This window comes from Chiloscyllium punctatum, chromosome 38 (assembly GCF_047496795.1).
Source record: "Chiloscyllium punctatum isolate Juve2018m chromosome 38, sChiPun1.3, whole genome shotgun sequence".
In the NCBI taxonomy this organism is placed as follows: Eukaryota; Metazoa; Chordata; class Chondrichthyes; order Orectolobiformes; family Hemiscylliidae; genus Chiloscyllium; species Chiloscyllium punctatum.
In genome coordinates, this window is record NC_092776.1 from 17,131,189 (window position 1) to 17,156,332 (window position 25,144).

General features: G+C 41.5%; 1 protein-coding gene across 3 annotated transcripts in view; it reads left to right on the plus strand.

The window, feature by feature from the left end:
- Positions 1-370: 370 nt before the first annotated feature.
- Positions 371-25,144, plus strand: part of entpd1 (ectonucleoside triphosphate diphosphohydrolase 1) — a 128,283-nt gene continuing 103,509 nt past the window's right edge. Inside the window, exon 1 of one of the 3 annotated variants that reach the window (XM_072557303.1) lies at positions 371-488. In XM_072557303.1, coding sequence (XP_072413404.1) covers positions 470-488 — 19 coding nt within the window. In that variant the 5' untranslated portion in view covers positions 371-469. The remainder of the gene's footprint in view (positions 489-25,144) is intronic. The other 2 variants (XM_072557301.1, XM_072557302.1) reach the window with 2 other exon arrangements.

Below are 25,144 nucleotides of genomic sequence, written 5' to 3' on the forward strand. Positions count from 1 at the left end.
CTCAGACCATTTTAATTGCCTTTATTTAAGACTCTCGTCAGAGGAAGGTGGGGTATAAACCTGGATAGCAGTTTGAAAGTTGTTGAATTAATGTGCCCCATGTTAATATCTGGTAACAGAGGAGCAAATAATTGGTGTAGAAGAAAGGGAACATGCTTGTGTATGAAGACCTTTTATTGGAGTTCAAACAAATGCTTCCAGACTAGAAATTTGTTTGGATTCAGATATCAAACATCCGCAGGATTTTGTTATTGTATTCCTTAGGCGGTGTTTGAAAAAAACCAGAAAGGCTGAGGAAGTGTGAGTTCGTTTATCCTTGTAAAAAGAATGGAATTCATTTCGCCCTGTTCAGCCTGAGAGGTTTATCAGATTTGTGACTCCTCCCACTGTTGTAAAAAGCAGTCCCCGAGTTGGCAGAAAGCAGACAAACGGAACCCTCTGGAGTTACAGAGCGGTACAAAGCGCTGAGATGGTTGGAGCACGGCAAGGTAGGGGGGAAAATCTGTCCAAACTTAGCCACTGAAAGGAAGAAAATAAACCATTGAGAAGGCGGCGGGCAGGGGTAAAACTGAAAGTGACCAAAGTCATTGTTAGTCTGTTGCATGGACAGGAGGTGCCGGTGTTGGACTGGGGTGGAATTTTTTTGTTTGCAGGGAGGGTATGGAGTTGCTAGTGATGGATTAAATCCGGGAAAATTCAAAGGTGTCTTAGAATGAATTGTACCTCGTGATTTCAGACTGCCGCCTAGCATTTGTCTCTCAAGCGTCACTTAAAGCAAATAAATGAAATGTTTTGAAAAGACCCACTGCGGACGACATCAGCTGAACACTTGGACTAAGCCATTGTTCATTTTACTGTAAAATCCTTAAATGCAAATTCACTGAGACTAGCCAGGCTAATGGCTCACAATATAGGAATTCAATGCAGATGCAGTCTGTGCCTCTGACATAAGCTTGTACAGGGTGTTACGCAGGCCGGTATATTGGTTCTCACTGTAAGTGTCGCAGTCATGTAATGACATTTACCACCTCAGCGACATCTTTTGCTAACACGGCCATACAAACAGACCTAAAAGGAGCGAGACCCAGGTTTGTGTGACAGGCACTGTCAGAACCTGCCTTGTCATTGTTAAGTTTCAGTCTGCAAAAGCTTACAGACTGAACCGTTTCTAGTCAGGCTGCTTACTAGTTAAACAGGAGTTTCCTCTAAATAAACATTTGGATAAACAAAATCCTTGCCTTTGACCCCACGTCACAAACTCCCTTGCCCAGCCGTGGACTATTGCCGTCCTGTGAGGTGGAACCGCACTGTTTCTCACCTTTGGGGTTATTATATCCACCTATTTCCGTTTCTTGTGATACTGGCTGGTCTGCCGCTGAACCCCTCACTTGTGCCTTTGTTGTCTCAGGACTCCACTATGCCACTTCTCTGACAAACGAACTGTCCGGTTCTGTTCACCGAAAACTTTATATAAGCCAAAACTCTCATGCTTGTTACCTAACTTGCGACAAACCCCGTTCGCCTCTCGCCCCACCTTGCTGACCGACAGTTAAATAATAGCTTTAAACTTCATATCTCTTCGCCCCCCACCCGTGCAGGTCCATCTGCTAAATCTCCACACAGCTGAATATCACACTGACACTGAGAAAATCTGTTGCAGGAAGGAGTTCTGGGAATGGATGAAAGGAACATAATTCTGGGTCTCGGGGTCTGTCCAAGAGGTGAAAGATAAAAGCAGAAGTATGTAATTCATTCCCTGAAGCCAGCCCTATAAGAACATTAGTTGATTAAGATCTGATTGTTGCCTCATTCCTTTTCCCCCTGCCCTGTCCATTAAAAATCTGCTCAGCCTGTCTAACTCAGCCTTGATTACTAGAGAAGTGAATTCCTGGTTCTTGTGACCTTTTTAAGTAGAAATTCTTCCTCATCTCTGTTTTAAGTAGAAGTCTCCCTTTTTAACCACTCCCTAGCAATAGACTCCCCTGAAGGGAAAAATCCATGAGTACCCACTGTGCCAAACCCACTTATTAGAATATTATATGTTTCAATAAGATTATGTTTCATTCTTCTAAACTCCGATAAGTCTAGGTCCAATTTGCTCAATATCTCTACAAAAAGGGTGGCAGGTTGGCTCAGTGGCTAGCACTGCTGCCTCGCAGTATCAGGGAACAGGGTTCGATTCTAGCCTCGGGCAACTGTCTATGTGGAGTTTGCACATTCTCCCTGTGACTGTGTGGGTTTTCTCTGGGTTTCCCTCCCACAATCCAAAGATGTGCAGGTTAGGTGAATTGCCTGTAGTGTTAGGTGCATTAGTCAGGGGTAAATTTAGGACAGGGAATAGGTCTGGATGGTTTACTCTTCAGAGGGTTGGTGTGGGTTTGTTGGGCCAACGGGCCTGTTTCCATACTGTAGGGAAATCTAATCAAAAACCCAACCCCTCATTATAGGAATTGAACCTTGCCTCCAGTGCAAGCATATACGTTATAGAGTCACAGATGTATAGCATGGAAACAGATCCTTTGCTGAAAATGTGTTGCTGGAAAAGCGCAGCAGGTCAGGCAGCATCCAAGGAGCAGGAGAATCGACGTTTCGGGCATGAGCCCTTCTTCAGGATGGTCAATTTCATTCATGCTGACCAGATATCCTAAACTAATCTAGTCCCATTCGCCAGCACTTGGCCCATATCCCTCCAAACACTTCCTATTCATATACCCATCCAAATGCCTTTTAAATAATGTAATTGTCTCAGCTCCACCACTTCCACTGGCAGCTCATTCCATACACACACCACCTTTTGTGCGAAAAAGTTGCCTCCTAGATTCTTTTTAAATCTTTCCCTTCTCACCCTAAACCTATGCCCTCTAGTTCTGGACTCCCCCACCCCAGGGAAAAGACTTTGTCTATTAATCTTATCCATGCCCCTCATGATTTTATAAACCTCGATAAAGTCACCCTTCAGCCTCCGATGCTCCAGGGAAAACAACCCCAGCCTATTCAGCTTCTCCCTATAGCTCGAGTCCTCCAACCCTGGCAACATCTTTGTAAATCTTTTCCGAACCCTTTCAAGTCGCACAACACCTTTCCAATAGGAAGGAGACTAGAACTGTATGCAATATTCCAAAAGTGGCCTAACCAATGTCCTGGACAGCTGCAACATGACCTCGCAACTCCTATACTCAATACTCTGACCAATAAAGGAAAGCATACCAACTGCCGCCTTCACTATCCTATCAACTTGCAATTCCACTTTCAAGAACTATGAACCTGTACTCCAAGGTCTCTTTGTTCAGCAACACTCCCTAAGGCCTGACTATTAAGTGTGTAAGACCTGCTCTGATTTGCCTCTCCAAAATGCAGCACCTCACATTTAAATTAAACTCCATCTGCCACTCCTCAGTCCACTGGTCCATCTGATCAAGATCCTGTTGCACTCTGAAGCAATCTTCTTGGTGCCAACTAGAGGTGCCCACTACACCTCCAAGTTTCGTGTCCTCTGCAGGCTTATGAACTACATCTCCAATGTTCACATCCAAATCATTTATGTAAATGACGAAAAGTAGTGGCATACCACTGGTCACAGGTCTCCAGTCTGAAAAGCAACCCTCCACCATCACCCTCTGTTATAAGAACGTATGAACTAGGAACAGGAGTTGGCCATCTGGCCTTTTGAGCCTGCTCTGCCATTCAATAAGATCATGATTGACCTTTTCATGGCCTCAGCTCCACTTACCCAGCCTCTCACAGTAACCCTTAATTCCATTATTGTTCAAAAAAATCTATCTTAACTTTAAAAACATTTACTGAAGTAGCATAAACAACTTCATTGGGCAGGTAATTCCATAGACTTTCAACCCTCTTGGGGGTTCTCAATTCTGTTCTGTCTTCTGCCTTCAAGCCAGTTCTGTATTCAAATAGCTAGTTCTTCCTGTATTCCATGTAATCTAACCTTGCTAACCATTCTGCCACAAGGAACCTTGTTGAATATCTTAATGAAGTCCATATAGATCATGAACACTGCTCTTCCCTCATCAATCCTATTCATTACATATTCAAAAGCTAACCCAAGTTAATTAGGCATGATTTCCCACGCACAAAACCAAGTTGACTATCCCTAATCACTTCTTGCCTATCCAAATACATGTAAATTCTGTCCCTTAGGATTTCCTCCAGCAATTTGTTCACCATTGATGTCAGGTTCACCAGTCGATAGTTCCCTGGTCTTTCCTTACCACCTTTCCTAAATAATGGCACCACATTAGCCAACTTCCAGTCTTCTCGCATCTTACCTGTGATTATCAGTGATACAGATATCTCAGCAAGAGGCTCACCAATCACTTCCATAGTTTCCCACAGATTTTGAGGATATACTTGATCAGGTCCTGGGGATTTAGCCACCTTTATGCATTTTAAGACACCTAGCACCACCACCTCTGTATGTGGACATTTTTCAATCATTATTTCCATTGTGTAATTATCTTAATGTGAATTTTCTTTGTGTAATTATCTTTGCTCATCAGTGCAGCTCCCAAATTATCATGTTTATTAAACACACATTAGAAGCTCTTTACTCTATCACATCAAATATCACTGAGTATTCATGGTAATAATTAGCTGCAAAGCGAAGCTCTAAAAATGTGTTTTGAACTATTTTGGAATTGTTGAGGAGTATTGGGTTTTAGCTTATTGCCCAGTTCTAGTGATGATTCCCAGTCCAGAGGACCTAGTTAAATGCTCAAAGTTTGGGTCAGAGTTGGGGCACAGTTCGTGGTATTGCCAGTCTTATTTGATTGCTCTAATTTTTTGGTCATGATTCCCTTCACACAAGCTAAAGCATTGCACATGGACTCCAGTGGAAGATGAAATAGTAATTTGGGGTTTGGTGAAGACATTAGCTACCTAAGAACAACAACAACAACTTACATTTGTATAGCAGTTTTAAATGCACTTCACAGAAGAAATCAGATTAAAATTGACATTTGAGGAGATTGAATTGTGGAGGAAGTTACCAGCAAATGTGACTTTTGTAATGTAATTTGTGTACAGAAACTTATAACGTTTTAATTACAAAAGAAGCATTTTCCAGTTCTTGGGCAATAGTCTTATCGGTTAATGTGATAAATGTTCATACAGAGTGTGCACTCCGAGTCAGAGACTTTCTTTTGAAATGTCCAAATGCTAGGTAATTGTCTATCAGAAGTTTTGGCATCTCGGACTATTCCTGTGGAATCAGTGGCATTAGGACTTCCACTTGATCTTGATGTGCAAATCCAGTCCATATTACTGTAGTGATCATCCCATCGAAAGATCTGGGCCAATGATCTTAACTCCCACAGTCAGGGACCCTGAGCTTATGAATCTGTTTCTGACCCTCAGTATGTGAATCTATTACTGATTCTTGGTCTGAGTCTCTGTTTTCGACTCTCAGCCTGTGTCCCCTTACTCACCCTCAGTTTGTGTCTCTGTTTCTGACCCTTGGCCTGTCCCATTACTGAGCCTTGACAATGATCTCTTGCTATAACTTTCCAATCTGTAAAACAATCTTCCACATATGCTGAAAGTTTACAGAATTTCCTGTTCAATTCTAAATGTCCAATGTCAGTAATACATTTGGATACATTTTTTGCTGTTCTCTTTCTATTTCTTCTACTAGGGTGTCCAGGCTGCATTTGTCTAATGCCATCTATGAACTAAAAATAATTTCTCACTTTTGTTTAGAATTACCTTATATAAAAAGCACAAAATTTAATTTGTTCTTTGATCCTTTCTATCTGCTCCATCTATTAAAGAACTCTTAGCACATCCTGAGAACCACCGTTAAAGTCTTGGCATTTATTTTCATTGGCAAAATACATAACTTTTCACAAATTTCAATTTATTTATTGAAACATGCATGCTTTAAAAAATTCATTGTGAGTCCCTCTGACTAACTTTTGCCTTATCTAATGATGACTAATTGCACCCATTATCATAAAACATTTGTGAATGTGTCAAAAAATTTGTCACTTTTGTACGTATGTCAGTGTGGTTTTGAGCTGTGACCATTATATAGTGTTTAAATGAGACATTTGCAGTTTGTGGTTCCTGTGCATTCTTTGAATGTTTTGTACTTGGTGATCATTACTGACAGTGCAGTACTTAACAGTTGAAGACACAATAATTAACTATTTCCAGCCAAAATCTTACACATAATATCGTAAGAAACAGATCAGATGGTTAACAATGTCCATGAAATATCTGATCTTCGTAATGACATGATTCTAAGACATTAAGCATTTTGGACCAGGTCCCTATACAGTAGTTGTTGGAGAAAGTGAGGACTGCAGATGCTGGAGTGTCGGAGTCAACCTTCCTGATGAAGGGCTTATGCCCAAAATGTCGACTCTCCTGCTCCTCGGATACTGTCTGACCTGCTGTGCTTTTCCAGCACCACATTTTTGATCCTATAGTTTGTTGCCTTCTCCATTATAATATGTTTGAAATCTGGGCCTTGATCTTCTAGTCTTTAGGCAATGGGAGACCCAATCTACCCCAGAAGATACCAACTGGCAACCGCAAAATTCTCAATGCAATTCTATGTGGGAATTCCCCAGAAAGTTTAAACTTCCAATGGGCAAATACCCTGCAACAGCACTTAGCCCTTACCAAACTAGCAATGATATTTGACTCGAGAAACCATGTTATGATGGTAGCAAGTAGCCAATGAAAACTAATGTTGACAGCTGGTTAGTGCCAACTCTTCAATATTAAAGGCTGAAAAGATGACAGCTGTAGTGACAGCTGTGAAGACGTCTTTTCCTATCTGCCATTCCTCCTCATCTACCTGGGTTAGAACTGAAGTTATAACTACAACTAAGATGAAAATGCTGCAACCTGTGCTGATGCAAGCATGTCAACGAGAAGTACCTGCAACACAGCTTAGAGAGGCCAGATGGGCAGTGTATATGGTCAATTTGACATAGCATGTGGACACTGTCAGATAAGCTGAGGCTTTTACATCCATCCAAGTGATTATACCCCAAAATGTATGGACAATATGCGTGAACTGCAGTGTTTAGTAAAGGTTCAAATGCAAATATAATCTCTTTAGGTATTTTCTATGAGATTTACTCAGCAAACTGGCATAATGCACTCCGTACAATCAGGTAATTACTTCCAATGGGTCTGACATCTCTTGCACTCTATGACTTGAATATCCATAAATTCCCTTGGGATGGATGCCCAAAGCATTTATTTGATTGAAACAGCAGGACCAACAATTATTAGTCTACCAGTATGCACAAGTTTAATTACTATTACAAATGATGAAGTAACTAATCCACCAGTTGCAACACCAAAAATTCCAGATCTCAACATCAAGTATATCCATCACCTACCTGACTGGCCTATATCCAGGTTTGATACTATCAGCAACTTTAAAGGTGATATAGCATTATAACTGAGTGATGATGCTGATCCCACTATCAACCCTTCTCATAAGTGCAGCCTCACATTCAAGGAAAGCTCAAATTGGAATTGGGTTCCTTGGTACAAAATAATAGCATTTCAAAAGCTGAGCATCATACTGATTGGTGCAATTCTACTACTTGAAGAAAGATGGCATTCTACATGTATGTTTAGATGCAAGGCAAACTAAATATTGAACTTAAGGAAAAATGTCCTACACTGGAAGAGCTTAATCTTAAATTCTCAGGAGCCAAATATTTTTTTCAAGTTTGATGTTAAAAATGGAAATTGTCCTTACATCTTTCATGGAGTCATAAGAACTGACAATTGTAGGAACACTTTCAGAGATATTGTTTCCTCAGATTACCATTTGGATTATCCATCAGATGGAATATATTCCAACCACATTTGGATATATCATTGCAAATCTACCAGGTTGTCTCAGTTCTCAGAAGGACTAAACATGAACATGGCATAAGCCTCCTTCTGTTCATGTCGGTGACAGGGATATATGGCCTGTTTTCAACAACAAAAATGTCAGATAACATAAGCCAAATCAACTTCTTTGAGTGGTACCAGACCTGATGCTACCAAACTAGAGAGAATATGGAAAATGCCTATACCACCAACAAAGCTTATTTACAGAAATGTGTCGGGTTTTTCAGCTGTCTAACTAAATGCTTTGAAATTTGCCATCAAAACTTCTTCCCTTCAAGAGCTTCTCTGCAAAAATACATTAAACATTTGACAGGAAGACTGCCAACGTGTTCTCCAATGTCTCAAAAATGCTTTATCACCCAGTCAGCATGTTCTTCAATATTATAATCCCCCTAAACTCACCACGTTGGAAGTAATGTATCCCAGAATGGTCTCTGAACAATTCCATTTCATGATGACAAGCCTATTGCATTTGGTCCTAAGGGCCTTAGCACAGCTCAGGCACACTACTTCAAAACTGGGGAAAAAAACCTTGCTGTAGTTTTCAGGAGACAGCAGTTGCACATATATCTATTCAGCAAGTATATAATTGTTCTTGTCAACCAGACATTATTGGAAATGATCTGTAGAAAATCAGAAGTACATTTCCTCAACTCCAGCAATTACTTCTGAAATACAGCGCGAGCCAGGCTTCCAAATAACTTTCTGATGCTGCTAGTTAACTTCCAAATCCTACTACGAGCCAAGATATTTCCACAGACTTAAAAGTGGATGTTATTGAAACTGAATTATAAGATAACACTAACATTGACCTCATTCATTTGGCCTCAGACAAGCAGAGCAGTTTCAGTCGGCTATATCAGATAACAGTCAGCTGCAACAGCTCAAGAAAATCATCATCAGCATGAGACACAAAGATATCCAACAGGTCCCAGCAAACACATTCTGTATGGCCAATCAAATATAGACTAGGATTTACAAAGAATGTAATCTTCAAAGGCAAGCAAGTCAAAATTCCAAAAGTTCTATATCAAGATATGGTAGACCATGTTCATCCTCACCTCCACCCCCAAAGGAGTTAGGTTCCAGGATCTACCGTGGAAGCCCAAAACCGCAGATAGGAGCGAACCCATTCATATCAATGGGAAAAGTACTTCCCTGGCAGCCTCCTGGTTCTGGAACATTCCATATAATATGTTCCATCCACAGGAAACATTTCTATGGTTATGGGGTTGCTCTGTACATTCTGGTGAGTGACTATTCCACCAAATTCTCTTGTGTGCAATAAAGCAAACTTATTGTTCGCCTTGTTCAGTATGATTGATGTACTCAACAGATTGTGTTTGACAATGATCTACAGTACACTAGTGCATCCTACCAAGACATGTAGGAAATGGCCTATTAATGTTTCTCTGAGGAGAAAGTGAGGACTGCAGATGCTGGAGATCAGAGCTGTAAAATGTGTTGCTGGAAAAGCGCAGCAGGTCAGGCAGCATCCAAGGAGCAGGAGAATTGATGTTTCGGGCATTCTGAAGAAGGGCTGATGCCTGAAACGTCGATTCTCCTGTTCCTTGGATGCTGCCTGACCTGCTGCGCTTTTCCAGCAACACATTTTCAGCTATTAATGTTTCTCTCCCTGCCCTTAATGGAATTATCTTACAGAATGCACTGTTCTTGTAGTAAAATTCAGGATAACCAAATGTAAAGTGAATTGCTAAGATTTTCAGATCACTTTGCAAAATCAACATGCTTCTTCTCAAGGTTACACTTTCCCCTCCCCTGCAGCTCTCTTGTTTGGAAGATATATCGACAAAATGTTCATCCCACACTCTCACCACTTAACCACATGTGTACAGTAGTTTTTTAAAAATTCACCTTAGGACATGTGGGCATTATTGGTGAGGCTAGCATTTATTGTCCAGCCCAAATTTTCTTTGAATTGAGTGGCCTGCTGAGGGCAGTTATGAGTCAACTGCATTTCTGTGGGTCTGGAGTCACACATAGGCTGGACCGAATAAGAATGGCAGATTTCCTTCTCCAAAGAACCCTTGTAAATGAAAAGGGATTTTAATGACAATCAGCAATGGTCACATGATTTTCATTAAGCTAGCATTTAACTCTGGATTTTTATTGAATTCAAATTTCACCATTTCTCATGGTGGGATTTGAACCCATGTCCTCGGAATCTTAACCTGGGATTCTGGATTACTAGTCCAGTGATATTACCACTAAATTAACACCTTGGGAAGAAAGGCGAAATGGGTACAACAGCATGAAGACAATTATCCAAACTTGAAGCAGGCCAAACCATCAGAGTTCATACAGATTTGTGGGAAGATACTATGTTATTGTGTCTAGCCTAGGTCTTATTACATTGCAATGAACAATGGTGAAGTCCTGCAAAAATTAGACAACAAATCTCAACTGTATATTATTAATCTCCCATCACATAGTATGTCAACTCAAAGACTGGAAATATCATACTAGTCATCAAACAGACCCGCTTACAAGGTCATAAAAGCTCTAGTAGACAATAAGCAGCAATTATCTGACCAGGTAGCTTGCTGAGATATTTAGTTTAGGTTACATGATTTATTTCAGAAGGGCTGTCTTTTAGCTCACTGTTTCCAATGGCATTCCAAATGATTCTTCAAAAAAAAATGAGAACTTCACAGCACCATTTATCTCCACTTTAGAATTCCCAAATAATAAAAAAAAAGTGACCATGCAAGTTGTTAGGGTGGTAAAGAAAGCATATAGCATACTTGTCTTTTTGGCTTGGGGAGGTGAATATAAGAGTCAGGATGTCATGTTGCAGCTTTATAAAGCCTTTTGTTTGGCCACACTTGGAGTGTTGCATTCAATTACTACGTTACAGGAAGGATGTGGAGGCTTTGAAGAGGATGCAGAAGAGGTTTACCAGAATGCTGCCTGGATTAGCAAGTATGAGCTATTAGGAGAGGCTGACGGGAGATTTCATATGTCTATAAAATTATGAGATGCATAGATAGGGTTGATAGTCAGAATCCTTGTCCCAGAGTTGAAGTGTCTAATCCTAGGGGTGTGCGTTTTAAGGTGAGAAGGGGCAAGCTCAAAGGAGATGTGAGGAGCAAGTTTTTAATGGGTTGTAGGAGTCTAGAACATGCTGTCAGGTGTGGTGGTAGCAAATATGATAGGAATGTTTAAGGGACTTTTTAGATCAGTATATGAATATATAAAGAATGGAGGAATATAGACCAAGGACAGGCACAAGGGATGAGTTTAATTCGGTGTCATGTTCAACACAACATTGTGGGCCGAAGGGCCCATTTCTGTGCTGTTTTGTTTGATGTTCTATGTAATAATAATATGGACCTATCTTTGATAACAGACAGCACACCACAGACTGAGTCCACTCAGCCACGTTTTGATAATTATATAAGGACTAGATACTGTCATCTTATACATTCACCAAAACTTTAGCTAAACATTCACAGGGTGGACTGTGAGGAGGATGTAGAGATGCTTCAATGTGGTTTAGACAAGTTGAGTGAGTGGGGAAATGCATGGCAGATGAAGTATGATGATGTTAAATATGAAGTTATACATTTTTGGTCATAAAATCAGAAAAGCTGATTATTATCTGAATGCCAGTAGATAGGAAAGGGGAAGTTGCAACAAGACCTGGATATTCTTGTAAGTCAGTCACTGAAAGGAAGCATGCAGGTGCAGCAGATGGTGAAGAAGCAAATGATATGTTCGCCCTCATTATGAGAAGGTTCAAGTACAGGAGCAGTGATGTCTTGCTGCAATTGTACAAGACCTTGGTGAGGCTACACACAGTATTGTGTGCAGTTTTGCTCTCTTTATCTGAAGAAGGGAAGTTTGGTTCTGGAGGGACTGCAATGAAGTTTACCAGACAGATCAGTCCTGTGATCTCAGGAATCAATGAAGATAAACTTAATCAGTTAGGTTTATATTCACTCAAATGTAGAAAAATGGGGGGGTGGGATTCTGTAGAAACCTATAAATTCTAACAGGACTAGACTGTGCAAACACAAGAAGGATATTGCCAATTACCTGGGAATCCAGAACTAGAAGTAACAGTCTAAGGATATGGAATAGGCCACTTAGAATTGAGACTAGGAGGAATTTCTCCACCTGTAGTGACAAGCCTGTGGAATTATCTGCCACAGAAAGATTTGAAGTGGCAAACATGGAATGTTGTCAAGAATAAATTGGATATAGGTCTTAAGACCTAAAGGGATCAAAAGTATTGGGAGAAAGCAGGAACAAGGTGCAGTTGGATGATCAAGTATAATTATTTTGAATGGTGGAGCAGGCTGAAAGGGCTGAATGGCCTACACCTCCTATTTTCTATGTTTTTATGTTTCTATAATGTATAAGGGTGCACATAAATATGTATTTATCAGAAAAGCATTCCCATTCTTAAAAGGGAAAAGGGAGGATGTTACATTATGGCACAAATTCCAGTCCAGACAGGCAGAGTGCTTTTAAGAAAGTTAGATGACAGTCCGCTATGTGCATATAATGTACATTAAATTGATAAGAATAGAACTCCGTCTATTCATGCATCTAGCAAAGTAAACAATTAGTGTTAATAAACTTCAAGGTAGCTGTCTCAAAAATGTTTGTGGGCTATATTATGTGAGCTTATATACAGGGCAACAATCAGGCTACAGCACACCGGAAATGCTGTTTGATTCAAGAAATTACATCCGCTAGCTACTTTGACAGCCTGCCCACTACCCTGACGAGATGGAGAAATGTTCACATGCTGGGCCCACAACCCAGGAATTGATAGTTTGAATCCATCCTTTTTGGCTTTCTTGGATAAGATTCAGTATTCTCACCACCATGTCCCATGTTTTGATTCCCAGTCAGGAAATGGAAATCTGGTGCAATGATTCTATGGCATAGTGGTTATCAAATTCTCCTCACCTATGAAAGATTTGAAACCAGAAAGAAATTAGGGTCTTTACACAATCACAGAAGTGTTACAATGCAAAAGGAAACCATTCAGCTCATCATGCCTGCACTGACTCACTAAATGAGCATCATTGCCAAATGTTAATCTTCTGTTTTTTCCTGACACCTTTTACACATTATTTTTATCCAAATATTATTCAATGCCCTGTTGAATATCTCGATTGAATCTGCTTCCAACACACTTCCAGGCAGTTGATTCTATACCTGAATCACTCGCTGAATCAAATAAGTTTGTCCTGTCTTTACCCTTATTGTTGCATGTCACTTTCAATCTGTGTCCTCATGTTCTTGTTCCTTTCCTGAGGAGGAATGGTTCCTCCCCATAATTCTCACTTCCTGTCTGGAATTCAGCTCTTTAGTCTATGCTTGAAGCAAGAATGTAATGAGGTCAGAATTTGAGAGACTCTGGCGGAACTCAAACTGGGCATCATTTTGAGCAGGTTATTGCTGATTTTAGATAGATGTGGGAGGAGTCTAGAATGTGCTGCTAGGAGTGCTGGTGGTAGCAAATATGATAGGAATGTTTCAGGGACTTTTAGATAAGTATATGAATATGCAAAGAATGGAGGAATATAGACCAAGGGCAGGCAGAAGGGATCAGCTTAATTTAACATCATGTTCATCACAACATCGTGGACCGAAGGGCCAGTTTCTGTGCTGTATTGTTCGATGTTCTGCTTGATAGCACTGTTGATGGCCTCTTCCATCACTTTACTGATGATCAAGAGTTGACTAATGGGGTAGTTATTGGCTGGATTGAAGTTGTCCTGCTTTTTGTGTGCAATTTTCCACATTATCAGGTAGATATTGTAACTGTACTGGAAGAGCTTGGCTAGGGGAGAGGCATATTCTGGAACAGTAAAGTCTTCAGTACCATTGCGTAATGTTGTCAGGTCCCATAGCCTTTGCACTATCCAGTGCCTCCAACTATTTCTTGATATCACGTGGAGTGAATTGAATTGGTTGATGACTGGTAGCTGTGATGCTGGGGATCATTGGAGGAGACCGAAATGCACTGAGTTGTCGGGCTCTTCCATCATGGAGGATGGGGATATTTGTGGAGTTTCCTGTTATGGACCAGACCCCCTCAAAATTTAAGTAGCTTAGACCTTAACATTTTCTTATTTTAAAGACGGATGTGAAGTGGATATTCCAGCTGGTCAAACCATTCCGCTTTAAGAAAAACAGAATTTATTTAATCACTACTGTTGAAACCTGAACAAAAGTGGGCGGCACGGTGGCACAGTGGTTAGCACTGCTGCCTCACAGCGCCAGAGACCCGGGTTCAATTCCCATCTCAGGCAACTGACTGTGTGGAGTTTGCACATTCTTCCCGTGTCTGCGTGGGTTTCCTCCGGGTGCTCCGGTTTCCTCCCACAGTCCAAAGATGTGCAGGTCAGGTGAATTGGCCATGATAAATTGCCCGTCGTGTTAGGGACAGGGGTAAATGTAGGGGAATGGGTTCTGGGTGGGTTGCGCTTCAGCGGGTCGGTGTGGACTTGTTGGGCCGAAGGGCCTGTTTCCACACTGTAAGTAATCTTTAAAAACAAAATTCAGAATAACTTGACTATTAGAAAACTTAACTGACTCAATACAGCAACTTAACTAAGAAGCTGTTTCAATTCCTGTAACATCCCATAAACACACTCCTTGGCAAAAGGTAAATTCAAACACAGGCAGGAGAGATTTTAGAGAAAAAGGTCAGTCAAGAATCATTTGTTGAGCTTGATACTTTTCTCTGGACTGCAGCTTCTGACAACTAAATCAAAGTAGAAAAAAATCTGAACTAGGAGAACTGGGCACTCCCCTACCATTGTTAAACTAGGATTTTTCCAGACATTTTGGCGCCTCTGCCTTTATGACCTCCTCCTACTTTTTTAAAAAAAACCCAAGGACAAAATAACCTTGTTAAAGTGACAGCATCGTCACACTCCTCCTTCAGTAAGTCGTTTAATTGTTTACCACCATTCATGGCAGGTTGTGGCAGGATAGCAAAGCTTAGGTCTAATCCAATGGCTGTGGGATCACTTCATCCCTGGAAACATTCTTGTAAATCTCTTCTGCACTCTCCAATGTGTTCACTTCCTCCCTATTATTGTGGTGCCCAGAATTATATGTAGTACTTCAGCGAGGTCTAACAAGAGCATAGGTTTAAGGTAAGAGGGGAAAGATTTAAAAGGGATCTGAGGGGCAATGTTTTAACACAGTGGGTAGTGCAAATATGGAACAAGCTGCCAGAAGAAGCAGTAGAGATATTGATGTGGTACCAGTCAAGTGGGCTGCTTTGTCCTAGATGGTGTCAAGCATCTTGTGTTGCTGGAGCTGCACCCATCCAGGCCACTGGGGAATATTCCATTACATTCCTGACTTGTGTGTTATAGATGGTGGGCAAGCTTGGGGAGTCAGGAGGTGGTTACACATTGCAGTGTTCCTAGCATTTGACCTGCCTTTGTAAGCATTGTATCGATATGGAGAGTCAAGTTTAGTTTCTGATTAACGGTGATCGTTAGGATATCGATAAAGGGGAATTCGGTGATGACAATCCTGTTGAATGTCAAGGAGAGGTGGTTAGATTGTGTCTCTCATTTGAGATGGTCATTGCCTTACACTTGTAGCACTAGTGTTACTTGCCACTTTTCAGCACAAGTCTGGATATTATTGAAGTCTTGTTACATTTGGACAGGGGCTGCTTTCGTATCTGAGGATTGTGAATGGTGGTGAATATTATGGAATAATTGAGCATACCCATTTCTGATCTTCTGATGGAACAAAGTTCTTGATAAAGCAGCCAAAGATGGTTTGGTCTCGGACACTACCCTGAAGAACTCCTGTAGTGATGTCCTGGGGCTGAGATTACTACCTCCAACAACTACAAAGTTTTGTTTGTGACACATATGACTCCAACTAGCGGTGAGTTAGCTCCCTGATTCCTATTGACTCCAGTTTTGCTAGGGCTGCTTGATGCCACACTTGGTCAAATGCGACCTTGATGCCATGGGCTATCACATACACCTCATCTCTGGAATTCAGCTCTTTTGTCCATGTTGGAATCAAGGATGTAATGAGGTCAGGAGCTAAGTTGCCCTGAATAGAACCCAAACCTGGTGCTGCTTGATAGCTCTGTGATGACCTCTTCCATTACTTTACTGACGATCAAGAATAGACTGATGGGCTGGTAATTGGCAAGGTTGGATTTATCCTGCTTTTTGTATACAGGACAAACCTGGACTATTTTCCATGTTGTCAGGCAGATATCATATTGTAGCTTTACTAGCACAGCTTAGGCAGAGGTCTAGCAATTCCTAGAGCACACATCTTCAGTACTGTTGCAGGAATGTTGTCAGGGCCCATAGCCTTTGCATTATGCAGAACCTCCAACCGTTTCTTGACATCACATGGGGTGAATTGAATTGGCAGACAGCTGGCTTCTGCTATGCTGGGATATCTAGAGGAGGCCAACCTGACCAATTTGCCATGTATCTGGCCACTCTACTAACTCAACAATATCCTTCTGGAGATCTATACTGGCCGCCTCACATTTTCCAGTTTTTTTCAAGTTTTTTTGGGCGGCACGGTGGCACAGTGGTTAGCACTGCTGCCTCACAGCGCTGGAGACCCAGGTTCAATTGCTGCCTCAGGTGACTGACTGTGTGGAGTTTGCACGTTCTCCCCGTGTCTGCGTGAGTTTCCTCCGGATGCTCCGGTTTCCTCCCACAGTCCAAAGATGTGCAGGTCAGGTGAATTGGCCATGTTAAATTGCCTGTAGTGTTCGGTAAGGGGTAGATGTAGGGGTATGGGTGAGTCGCGCTTCGGCGGGGCGGTCTGGACTTGTTGGGCCGAAGGGCCTGTTTCCACACTGTAAGTAATCTAATCTAATCTAATCTAATCATCTGCGATCTTTGAAGTTGCTTCCTGTACACCAAGTCTAAATTGTTAGCATTTATCAGAAAAATCAAGTTTCCTTTAGTGATTTCTGGGAACCCCACTGCAAGTCCTTCTCCAGCCTGAAAAATATCCATTGACCGTTCCTTTCTGTGTCCTATCGCTCAGCCAACTTTGTATTAAATACCTTCTGTATATCCAAGTACACTACATCCACAGCATTATCTCCATCAAGTTTTTTTTGTTATCACTTCAAAAAATTCCAGCAAGTTAATTAAAGATGATTTTCCCTTTAGGAATCTGTGCTGGCTCTTCCTAATCAACCCATCCTTTTTCGTGTAATTACTAATTCTGTCCGGAATGATTGTCTCTCAAAACCATTGAAGTTAAACTCTCTGATCTGTAATTGTTGGGATTATCATTATAGTTTTCTTGAACAAGGTCGTAATGTTTGCAATTTTCGAGATTTAGGGCACCTCCCACAAGTGCGGGTAAGACCAAAAAATTGCAGACAGTGCAGGAGCCATTTGTTTCCATCATTTTCCATTCTCATTTCCTTCAAGAACCTTGGATTCCTCCCATTCAGAACCAGAGCCTTGTCAATTTTAAGTACCAACAGTCTACCCAACACTTGTGCCCTACCAATTTTGAACCCTTCCAGTAACTGAATTCCCTCCTCTGTCACCATGGCTCAAGTAGCATCTCTATTTTTGGTAAAGACAGACTTTATGCTGATTACCAGTCTTTTCTCATAATTCCTCTTCGCTTCCCTTATTTGCCTTTTTCACCATGATTTGAACCTTTGATACTTCTCCTGGTACTCGGGTCTGTATTTGCCCCACTGAAGTCTGCACTCTGCCAGCTGATTTTTCTCATTCTGGATTATGGCATGTCATTCCCTGACATTATTCTGAACTTTACAATACAATGATTATTTTTTCCTAAATGTATCTCCACTGACACTTGATCCATCTCATTTCCAAGAACTAGGTCCAAAAGTGCATTTTTCCTGTTCAACATACTGCTGTAAAAAGCTTTCCTGCATGCAATCCAGGAATATTTGCCCTTGCTGCCCTGTACAATACAAGTATCACACTCTATGCTTGGGAAATTGAAGACTCCCATTATAAACACTCAAGAAGTTTGGCATCTCTCTGTAATTTTCCTGCAGATTTGCTCTTCTACATCTTTTCCACTAGTTAGTGGTCCACACATAACAATGAGAGAAAGCAAGGACTGCCTGATGCTGGAGATCAGAGTCGAGAGTGCGGCGCTGCAAAAGCACAGCAGGTCAGGCAGTATCTGTGGAGCAGGAGAGTCAACATTTCAGGCATGAAGGGCTTGGAGCGTCGATGTTTTGAGCATAAGCCCTTCATGCCTGAAATGTTGACTCTCCTGCTCCACAGATACTGCCTGACCTGCTGTGCTTTTCCAGAGCTATGCAATTGTACCATTTTTGTTCTCTTAGTTCCAGTGAAACTGATTCTGTGGATGGACCCTCTAAGACATCCTCTTTCTCCAGCATTGCAGTGCCATCCTTAACTAAATACTGCCACTTTTCCTCCTCTTTCTTCCTTTTTAAAATTTTTCTGAATACCTTGGACTGGGAATATTTAATATTCTTTAGTTTTGCCTTTCCTTGAGCCAGGTGTCTGTTATCACCATGACGTCAAAATTCCATATGACAGTTTACGCCCATAACTCTCCAATCTTACTAGCTGGATTCCATGCATTCACGTACAAGCATAGTACTACTGAGTTTAACTTCATTTTTTCCATCTTTCTCTGACTTCACCTACCAACCTGCTATTGTTTGTACCGGTGCCAGTTGCATCTTCATTAGTTCCAACACTCCTGCCAAGTTACTTTGAAGTCTTCCCAATGGAATTGGAAAAATGTCTTGCAAGGAATTCAGTCCCAGCTCTGTTCAGGTGCAACCTGTCTGGCTTGTATAGGTGCCATCTTCTCCAGAACCAGTGCTTGTTTGAGGAACCTAAAGCCCTCCCTCTTGCATCATCTTTCCAGTCACACGTTATTTTGCCTTATCTCCCTGTTTCTGTACTCCCTTCCAGATAGCATTGAGAATATTCTGAGGTGACTTTATCTAAAGTCCTGCTTGCTAACTTTCTACTTTGCTCCTTAAATTCTGAAGACAGAATTTCCTACCTAAGTCATTGGGGCCAACATGGACCATGACCTCTGGCTGTTCACTCTTTCCCCCAAAAGTGACCATCCGGACCCTTACACCAGGGAGGCAAAATACCATCCTAGATTCAAGTTGGCCATAGAAATGTTTGTCTGTTACTGTAATTAATGAATTTTCTATCACTGTTGCCTCTCCTTTCTTTTTCTTCCTCTCCTGTATAGCTGAACTTGTAATGCCACAGACATCACTCTGACTGCATTCTCCTGAGAACAGTATCCTCATCTGTTATCAAGATGGAAAAGCGATTTGAGAGCAGAATGAGAGGGACTACCTGCCTGCTTCTCTTGGACATGCCTGGCGACCAGCAACCCCTTGATTCCTCCAGACACTCTAGATTTGGTGTGACCAGCTCTCTGAATATGCTATCCACATAACTCTCAACCTCCAGGATGTGTCTCAGTGATTCCAGGCATTGTTCAAGCTCTGAAACTCTGAGCTCTAATTTCTGCAGCTGGAAGCACTTCCTGCACATATGGTTATCTCAGACCCTGACTTCCGAAATACCAGAGGCCACACTTTCTACTTAAATGATCTGTGCAGCCAGGCCTTAAACTTAAAATCACGTCGTCTTAAACTTAGTTCCCTTATGCTAACTTTTCTGTTTCTCTTATCCTACTTTGTTTACATTTATTACTTTTTTATATTGGCTTTGCTTTCAATTATTTCTGTAGTTTCTCATTTAATCCCTTCTTCCAAAAATACACATGTTTGATTTTGTTTACACATCTGCAGTCCTCCGAAGCTGCAGCTGTTAAACTGTGCATCCTGTCTTCCTGCTGTGTTGAAGGTAAAGCACTGGGTCCCTCATCCTGGGCCTCAGTATACCCTCCCTAACATACCCTCTATATGTATGTTCGACATAACAAAAGTGTCAGTTTTCACATGTATGCCAAACTACCTCAGCACCACCCCTTTTGATTCCTCAACTAAATTATTGGTATGCTTAAATAAGGACTGGATCAGCAGAAATTTCCATCAGTTAAATACAAGAAGATTCAAGCTGCTGTTTTTGGTCCCTGCTCCAAAGCCTTCTTACTGGTCCAGCAGGTCTGGCGGCATCTATAAAGAGAAATCAGAGTTAACATTTTGGGCCTGGTAACCCTTTCTCTGAGGGAGGGTCACCAGACCCGAAACGTTAACTCTGAGTTTTCTTCTTTGATGCCACCAGACCTGCCGAGCATTTCCAGCAATGTCTGTGTTTTTGTTTCTGATTTACGGTATCCACCGTTCTTTCAGTCTTTATATTGTTCATTGACTGCAACTTTCTCCCTGGCAAGAGCTTGAGATGAAGCCACTCTGTTCTCAGCCCTGGCATGTTTGACCCTGAGACATTTTAGTATATTGAAAGCGTTAAATAAATGTCAGGATGGTGGGGGAACGTTGTAAGGCACTCCATAGGAGAATCTGTGGCTGTGTCTTTAGCTTTGTGTCAAAAAGGCGTGGATAAGGAATAAATTAATGAGATTTCATGGGCTACCTAGCCCAGCTCTGGGAGTCTGTCTTTATGGATCTGAAAACCCTTTAAAGCAATCAGAGGCCACTCTGCTGCTAGTAGTATCCCCACATGATCCCAATTTAGTTAGTTAGTGGGCTGCCTGCTGCTGCTTAATACTCCCCTGTATCTGGCAAAACTGGCTTGGGCAGACAACACCATCATAGCCAACCTGCAGCACCATTTTCAAAATATTTCCTTCTCTCCTGCCACCAAATCTACCTCTGTGCAATCGATCAGATCAATGGCTATTCATCACAATGGAGTTCATGCCCTGGAACATTAATTCTTTCTTTCTGCACAAGTATGCAGGACTTGCTGAGAATTTCCTGTCTCCACTTTTGTTACTTAATATGTTATAGGGACCAATAAAAGGGATTTAAACTTGGAAGCAGGTGGTATGTTAGAGGTACTAAATAATTACTTTACGTCTTACTCTACCAAGAAAAGGATGCTGCCAAACCCACAGTGGAAGACTACAAACACCAGCTAGGCTGAAAATTGACAGAAGAGGAAATATCAGAAAGAATGGACAGACATATGGCTGATGATCACCATGACTGGGTCAGATGCAATTGAGCATACTGGGGGATATAGGGTTGAGAATTGTGGAGGCAGTGGTCGTAATCTTGCAAATACCATGAGGTGCAGGAGTGATATCAGAGAACTGGAGACTCGCAAATGTAACCAGTTTGTTCAGAAATAAGAATAAGCAAGCAACAGGCCAGCCAAGTTAATGTCAGTGGTGAGAAAGCTTTACAAACAATGGACTGAATCCTATTGAGGTCTGAATGATTTAAACTAAGGTGAGAAGTGTGACAGAATTGGGTGACAAGTGCGTTGCTGCTCATCTGAGCTGGGAGGAACCTGCACAATTTGTTTTTATGCTTTTTACAAGTGGAGTGTTAAGATTCTTGCTGAGCAGTGGTGAGTTGCCAACTGCCTGACATTGGTTGTTAAAACACTTCGAACAGCCCAACTCTCCTCATTAATATTCAGCCTCATATCTTGCCTAATTTGCTTAAGAGGCTCGGCATCAGGAAAATTTCAAATGGAAACTAAAGTGGATACTTGGTGAATTCTGCTCATTGCTTGCTTTGGACAAACTCAATGTTGGAAACTAGGCACCACATTTCAGGACATTCTCCATGAGCACTGACATCTTGCACCCCATGTCCACAAGCATTGACATTCAACATGTATCAGCCTCTAACAACTCTGATTCACTTGCAGTGCTCCTGTGCATTTCCATCATGGGCTGCACCAGCAAATGATATTATAATTACTACTGGAAGAATAGTGAGCACTCGGGGACCATACACCCAGCTCACAGACTGGACTAGGATGTCACTTCAGGCTATTATCTTGCCTCATTGGCTCTCATTCACCTACCTGGTGCTCACACCATCCCTTTCCTTTTTGTGCCTTGCCTTTCATTTTTGTGCTTCACCCCTTTAACCAGAGATAGTATGTTATATTACCAGGTCATATTACTGCTGTCATGTCATACTGTTTGGCACAGACAAAATGCCAGCAGGTTGTCATAATTGTCAGCAGGCCTCGGCACAGTAAGCCCAAGGCAGTCTGTGATACTAGTCCAGTCCCTGCTGCATAGTCAGAGTCGGGGGTCCTCTCCTCATGGGTGTGAGGTGCTGAATGACGGGCAGCACATTAATTGACGCTTTCTGATTATTGGGTGAAAATATTCACAAGGTGTCATGGCAACAAACAACTGTCCAAAAAAATTTGATGCAACTCAAACTCTGCCAAAAACATTAAGCTCAAACCAATAATTTGGGATAAAATGAGCAGTCACCTAGACAAAGGTATATGAATTATGGATAGCCGGTTTGTATATGCTAATGGCAGGTTGTACTTAGTTAAGTTTGTTAAGTGTTTTGATTATTAAAAAGAGGGTTGATGAAGGTGATGTATTCGATGTGCTGTACGTGTACTTGCAAAAGATATTTGATAATGTGGAGGAGGTGATGACCTGGCGGTATTGTCGCTGGACTAATAAGCCATGGTCCCATTTATTCTGGGGGGTGGGTTTTGAATCCAAACACAGCAGATGGTGAAATGTGAACTCAGTAAAAATCTGGAATTAAAAGTCTAACCGTGACCATGAAAGCATTGTTGATTATCATAAAAACCCACGTGGTTCACTAATGAAGGAAATTAACATCCTTCTCTGGTCGAGCCTGCATGTGACTCCAGACTCAGTCACTTCCTTCATGCCTGATGTACAATGGCAATGGTGTGGACCATCTACAAAATGCAATGCAGCAGCTTCAATTTAATGTTGAGAATTGTGATGTGGTCTATTTTGGTAGGAGCAACAAGGCAAGACAATATAAAATAAATGGGGTGCAGGAGTAGAAGAACTTCAGTTCACATGTGCACAGATCATTGAAGATGGCGAGAAAGGGGATATGAATTAGCCTTGGCAGATATGGCTAAGGATAATCCAAAGAGTTTCTACAAGTACGTTAAGAACAAAAGTGTAATTAGGGAGAGAATAGGACCCCTTGAAGATCAACAAGGTTATCTATGTGTGGAACCACAAGCGATGGGAGAGATGCTAAAAGAATATTTTGCATTACTTTTACTGTTGAGAAAAAAAGGCTAGGGAACTTGGAATTAAATTTTGGTGTCTTGAAAACAGTCCTCATTGCAGAAGAGGATGTGCTGAAGTCTTAAAAAACAAAAAGATGGACCCTGCAAAGTCCTCCTTACTAATTTCTGGAGGCTGGTGCCAAAATTTGGAGAGTTGTCTCGCTAGTCAAGCAACAGCCTGACATAATCATAATCACTGAATCATACCTTACAGAAAGGTATCATTACCATCTATTGGCATGTCCTGTCCCACCAACAAAGATGGCAGCACTTGTATACTGTCAGGTGGAAGCTGCTCTAGGAGTTCTCAACTCTGTCACTTTGGATTGGTGATATTGGTAGAATGCCAGAGGATCAAGCCTGGCTCAATAAAGAATGCAAGAGGGCATATCAGGAACAGTAATAAGTGTACCTGAAAATGAGGTGTCAACCTGGTGAAGCTACAAAACAGCATTACTTGGACGCCAAATGCTGTAAACAGTAGATGATAGAGCTAAGCAATTCCATATTCAAAGGGTCATATTTAAACTCTGCCGTCCTACTACATATGGTAATGGAAAATTAAACAAACTCAATGGAGGAGTATAGGCAAACTTTTCCATCTGCAATAGTGGAGGAACAGCCAGGCTGGTGTGGTCTGCAGATACAATCACTTGATTGGCACAACATTCAACAACCACTTCCTTCACATTGATATGCAATAGCAGCAATTCAGCATCTATTCTATTAAGCCTCTTCAGAATCATTCTTGTTTCTGTAAGATCACCTAAGTATCAATGAGGAAAGACTCAACCTTTCCTCATAAGACAACCCTTTCATCCAATGAATCAACTGAGTGAACCTTTTCAAAACTGCTTCAAATATAAGTGTCTCCTCTTATGTAAGAGGACCAGAGTTTTGGGTATAAGTTTTGGGTCTCGCTAATTCAACCAATTTGCTGTGAATCAGGAATCACAGAGGATGACAGATTTCCTTCCCTTCAGGACAATAGTGTACCAGATAAATTCTTTACAACAATCAATGATAGTTTTATGGTCACTGTGATTGCAACTAGGTTTCAATTCCAAATTTTGTTGTTCTGATTCCACCAGTCACTTGCTTTGGGTTTGAATCAATGTCCCCTGAGCATTTGCCTGGGCTTTTGCATCACAATTCAATGACATTTACCAACATACCACAATTTCCGCTGTACCATATCTGCTGCACCTGAATAGCAACTTTTTATGATTCACGTACAAGGATATCCAGATCTCTCAGTCCCTCAGCATTCTGCAGAATGTCTCTTTTGAAATAATATCCTGTTTTTCCTTTTCTGTCCTTCCCGCCAAAGTGGACAACTGCATACCACACTGCCATCTGCCTATTTACATAATCCTTGCAGAGCTTTTGTATTTTCTTCACAATTTGCTTTCTTAATAAGCATATGGCATCAAAAACAATTTGCAAAGCTTGTATGCAAAACTTCAGCTGGAATATGTCATCCAGTTTCGGGCACCACACTTTAGAAAAGAAGGTCACCCCTCAGCCTCTGACGCTCCAGGGAAAATAGTCCCAGCCTATTCAGCCTCTCCCTGTAGCTCAAACCCTCCAACCCTGTCAACATCTTTGTAAATCTTTCAGGTTTCACAACATCGTTCTGATAGGAGGGAGACCAGAATATTCTAAAAGTGGCCTAACCAATGTCCTGTACAGCCGCAAAATGACCTCCCAACTCCGATACCCAATGCCAATAAAGGGAAGCATACCAAATGCCTTTTTTACTATCCTATCTGCCTGTGACTCCACAGAGGTTCATAAAATCATGAGGCACATGGATAGGGTAAATAGACAAGGTCTTTTCCCTGGATTGTGGAGTCCAGAACTAGAGGGCATAGGTCCCTTTTAAAATTTTTCCTCTCACCCTAAACCTAAGGGTGCCTTTTTCTCACAAAGAGTGGGGCATCTATGGAATGATCTGCCAGAGGAAGTGGTAGAGGCTGGTACAATTACACCATTTAAAAAGCATCTGATGGGTATGTGGATAGGAAGGGTTTGAAGGGTCTGTTTCCATGCTGTACATTTTTACGACTCTGTGAAGG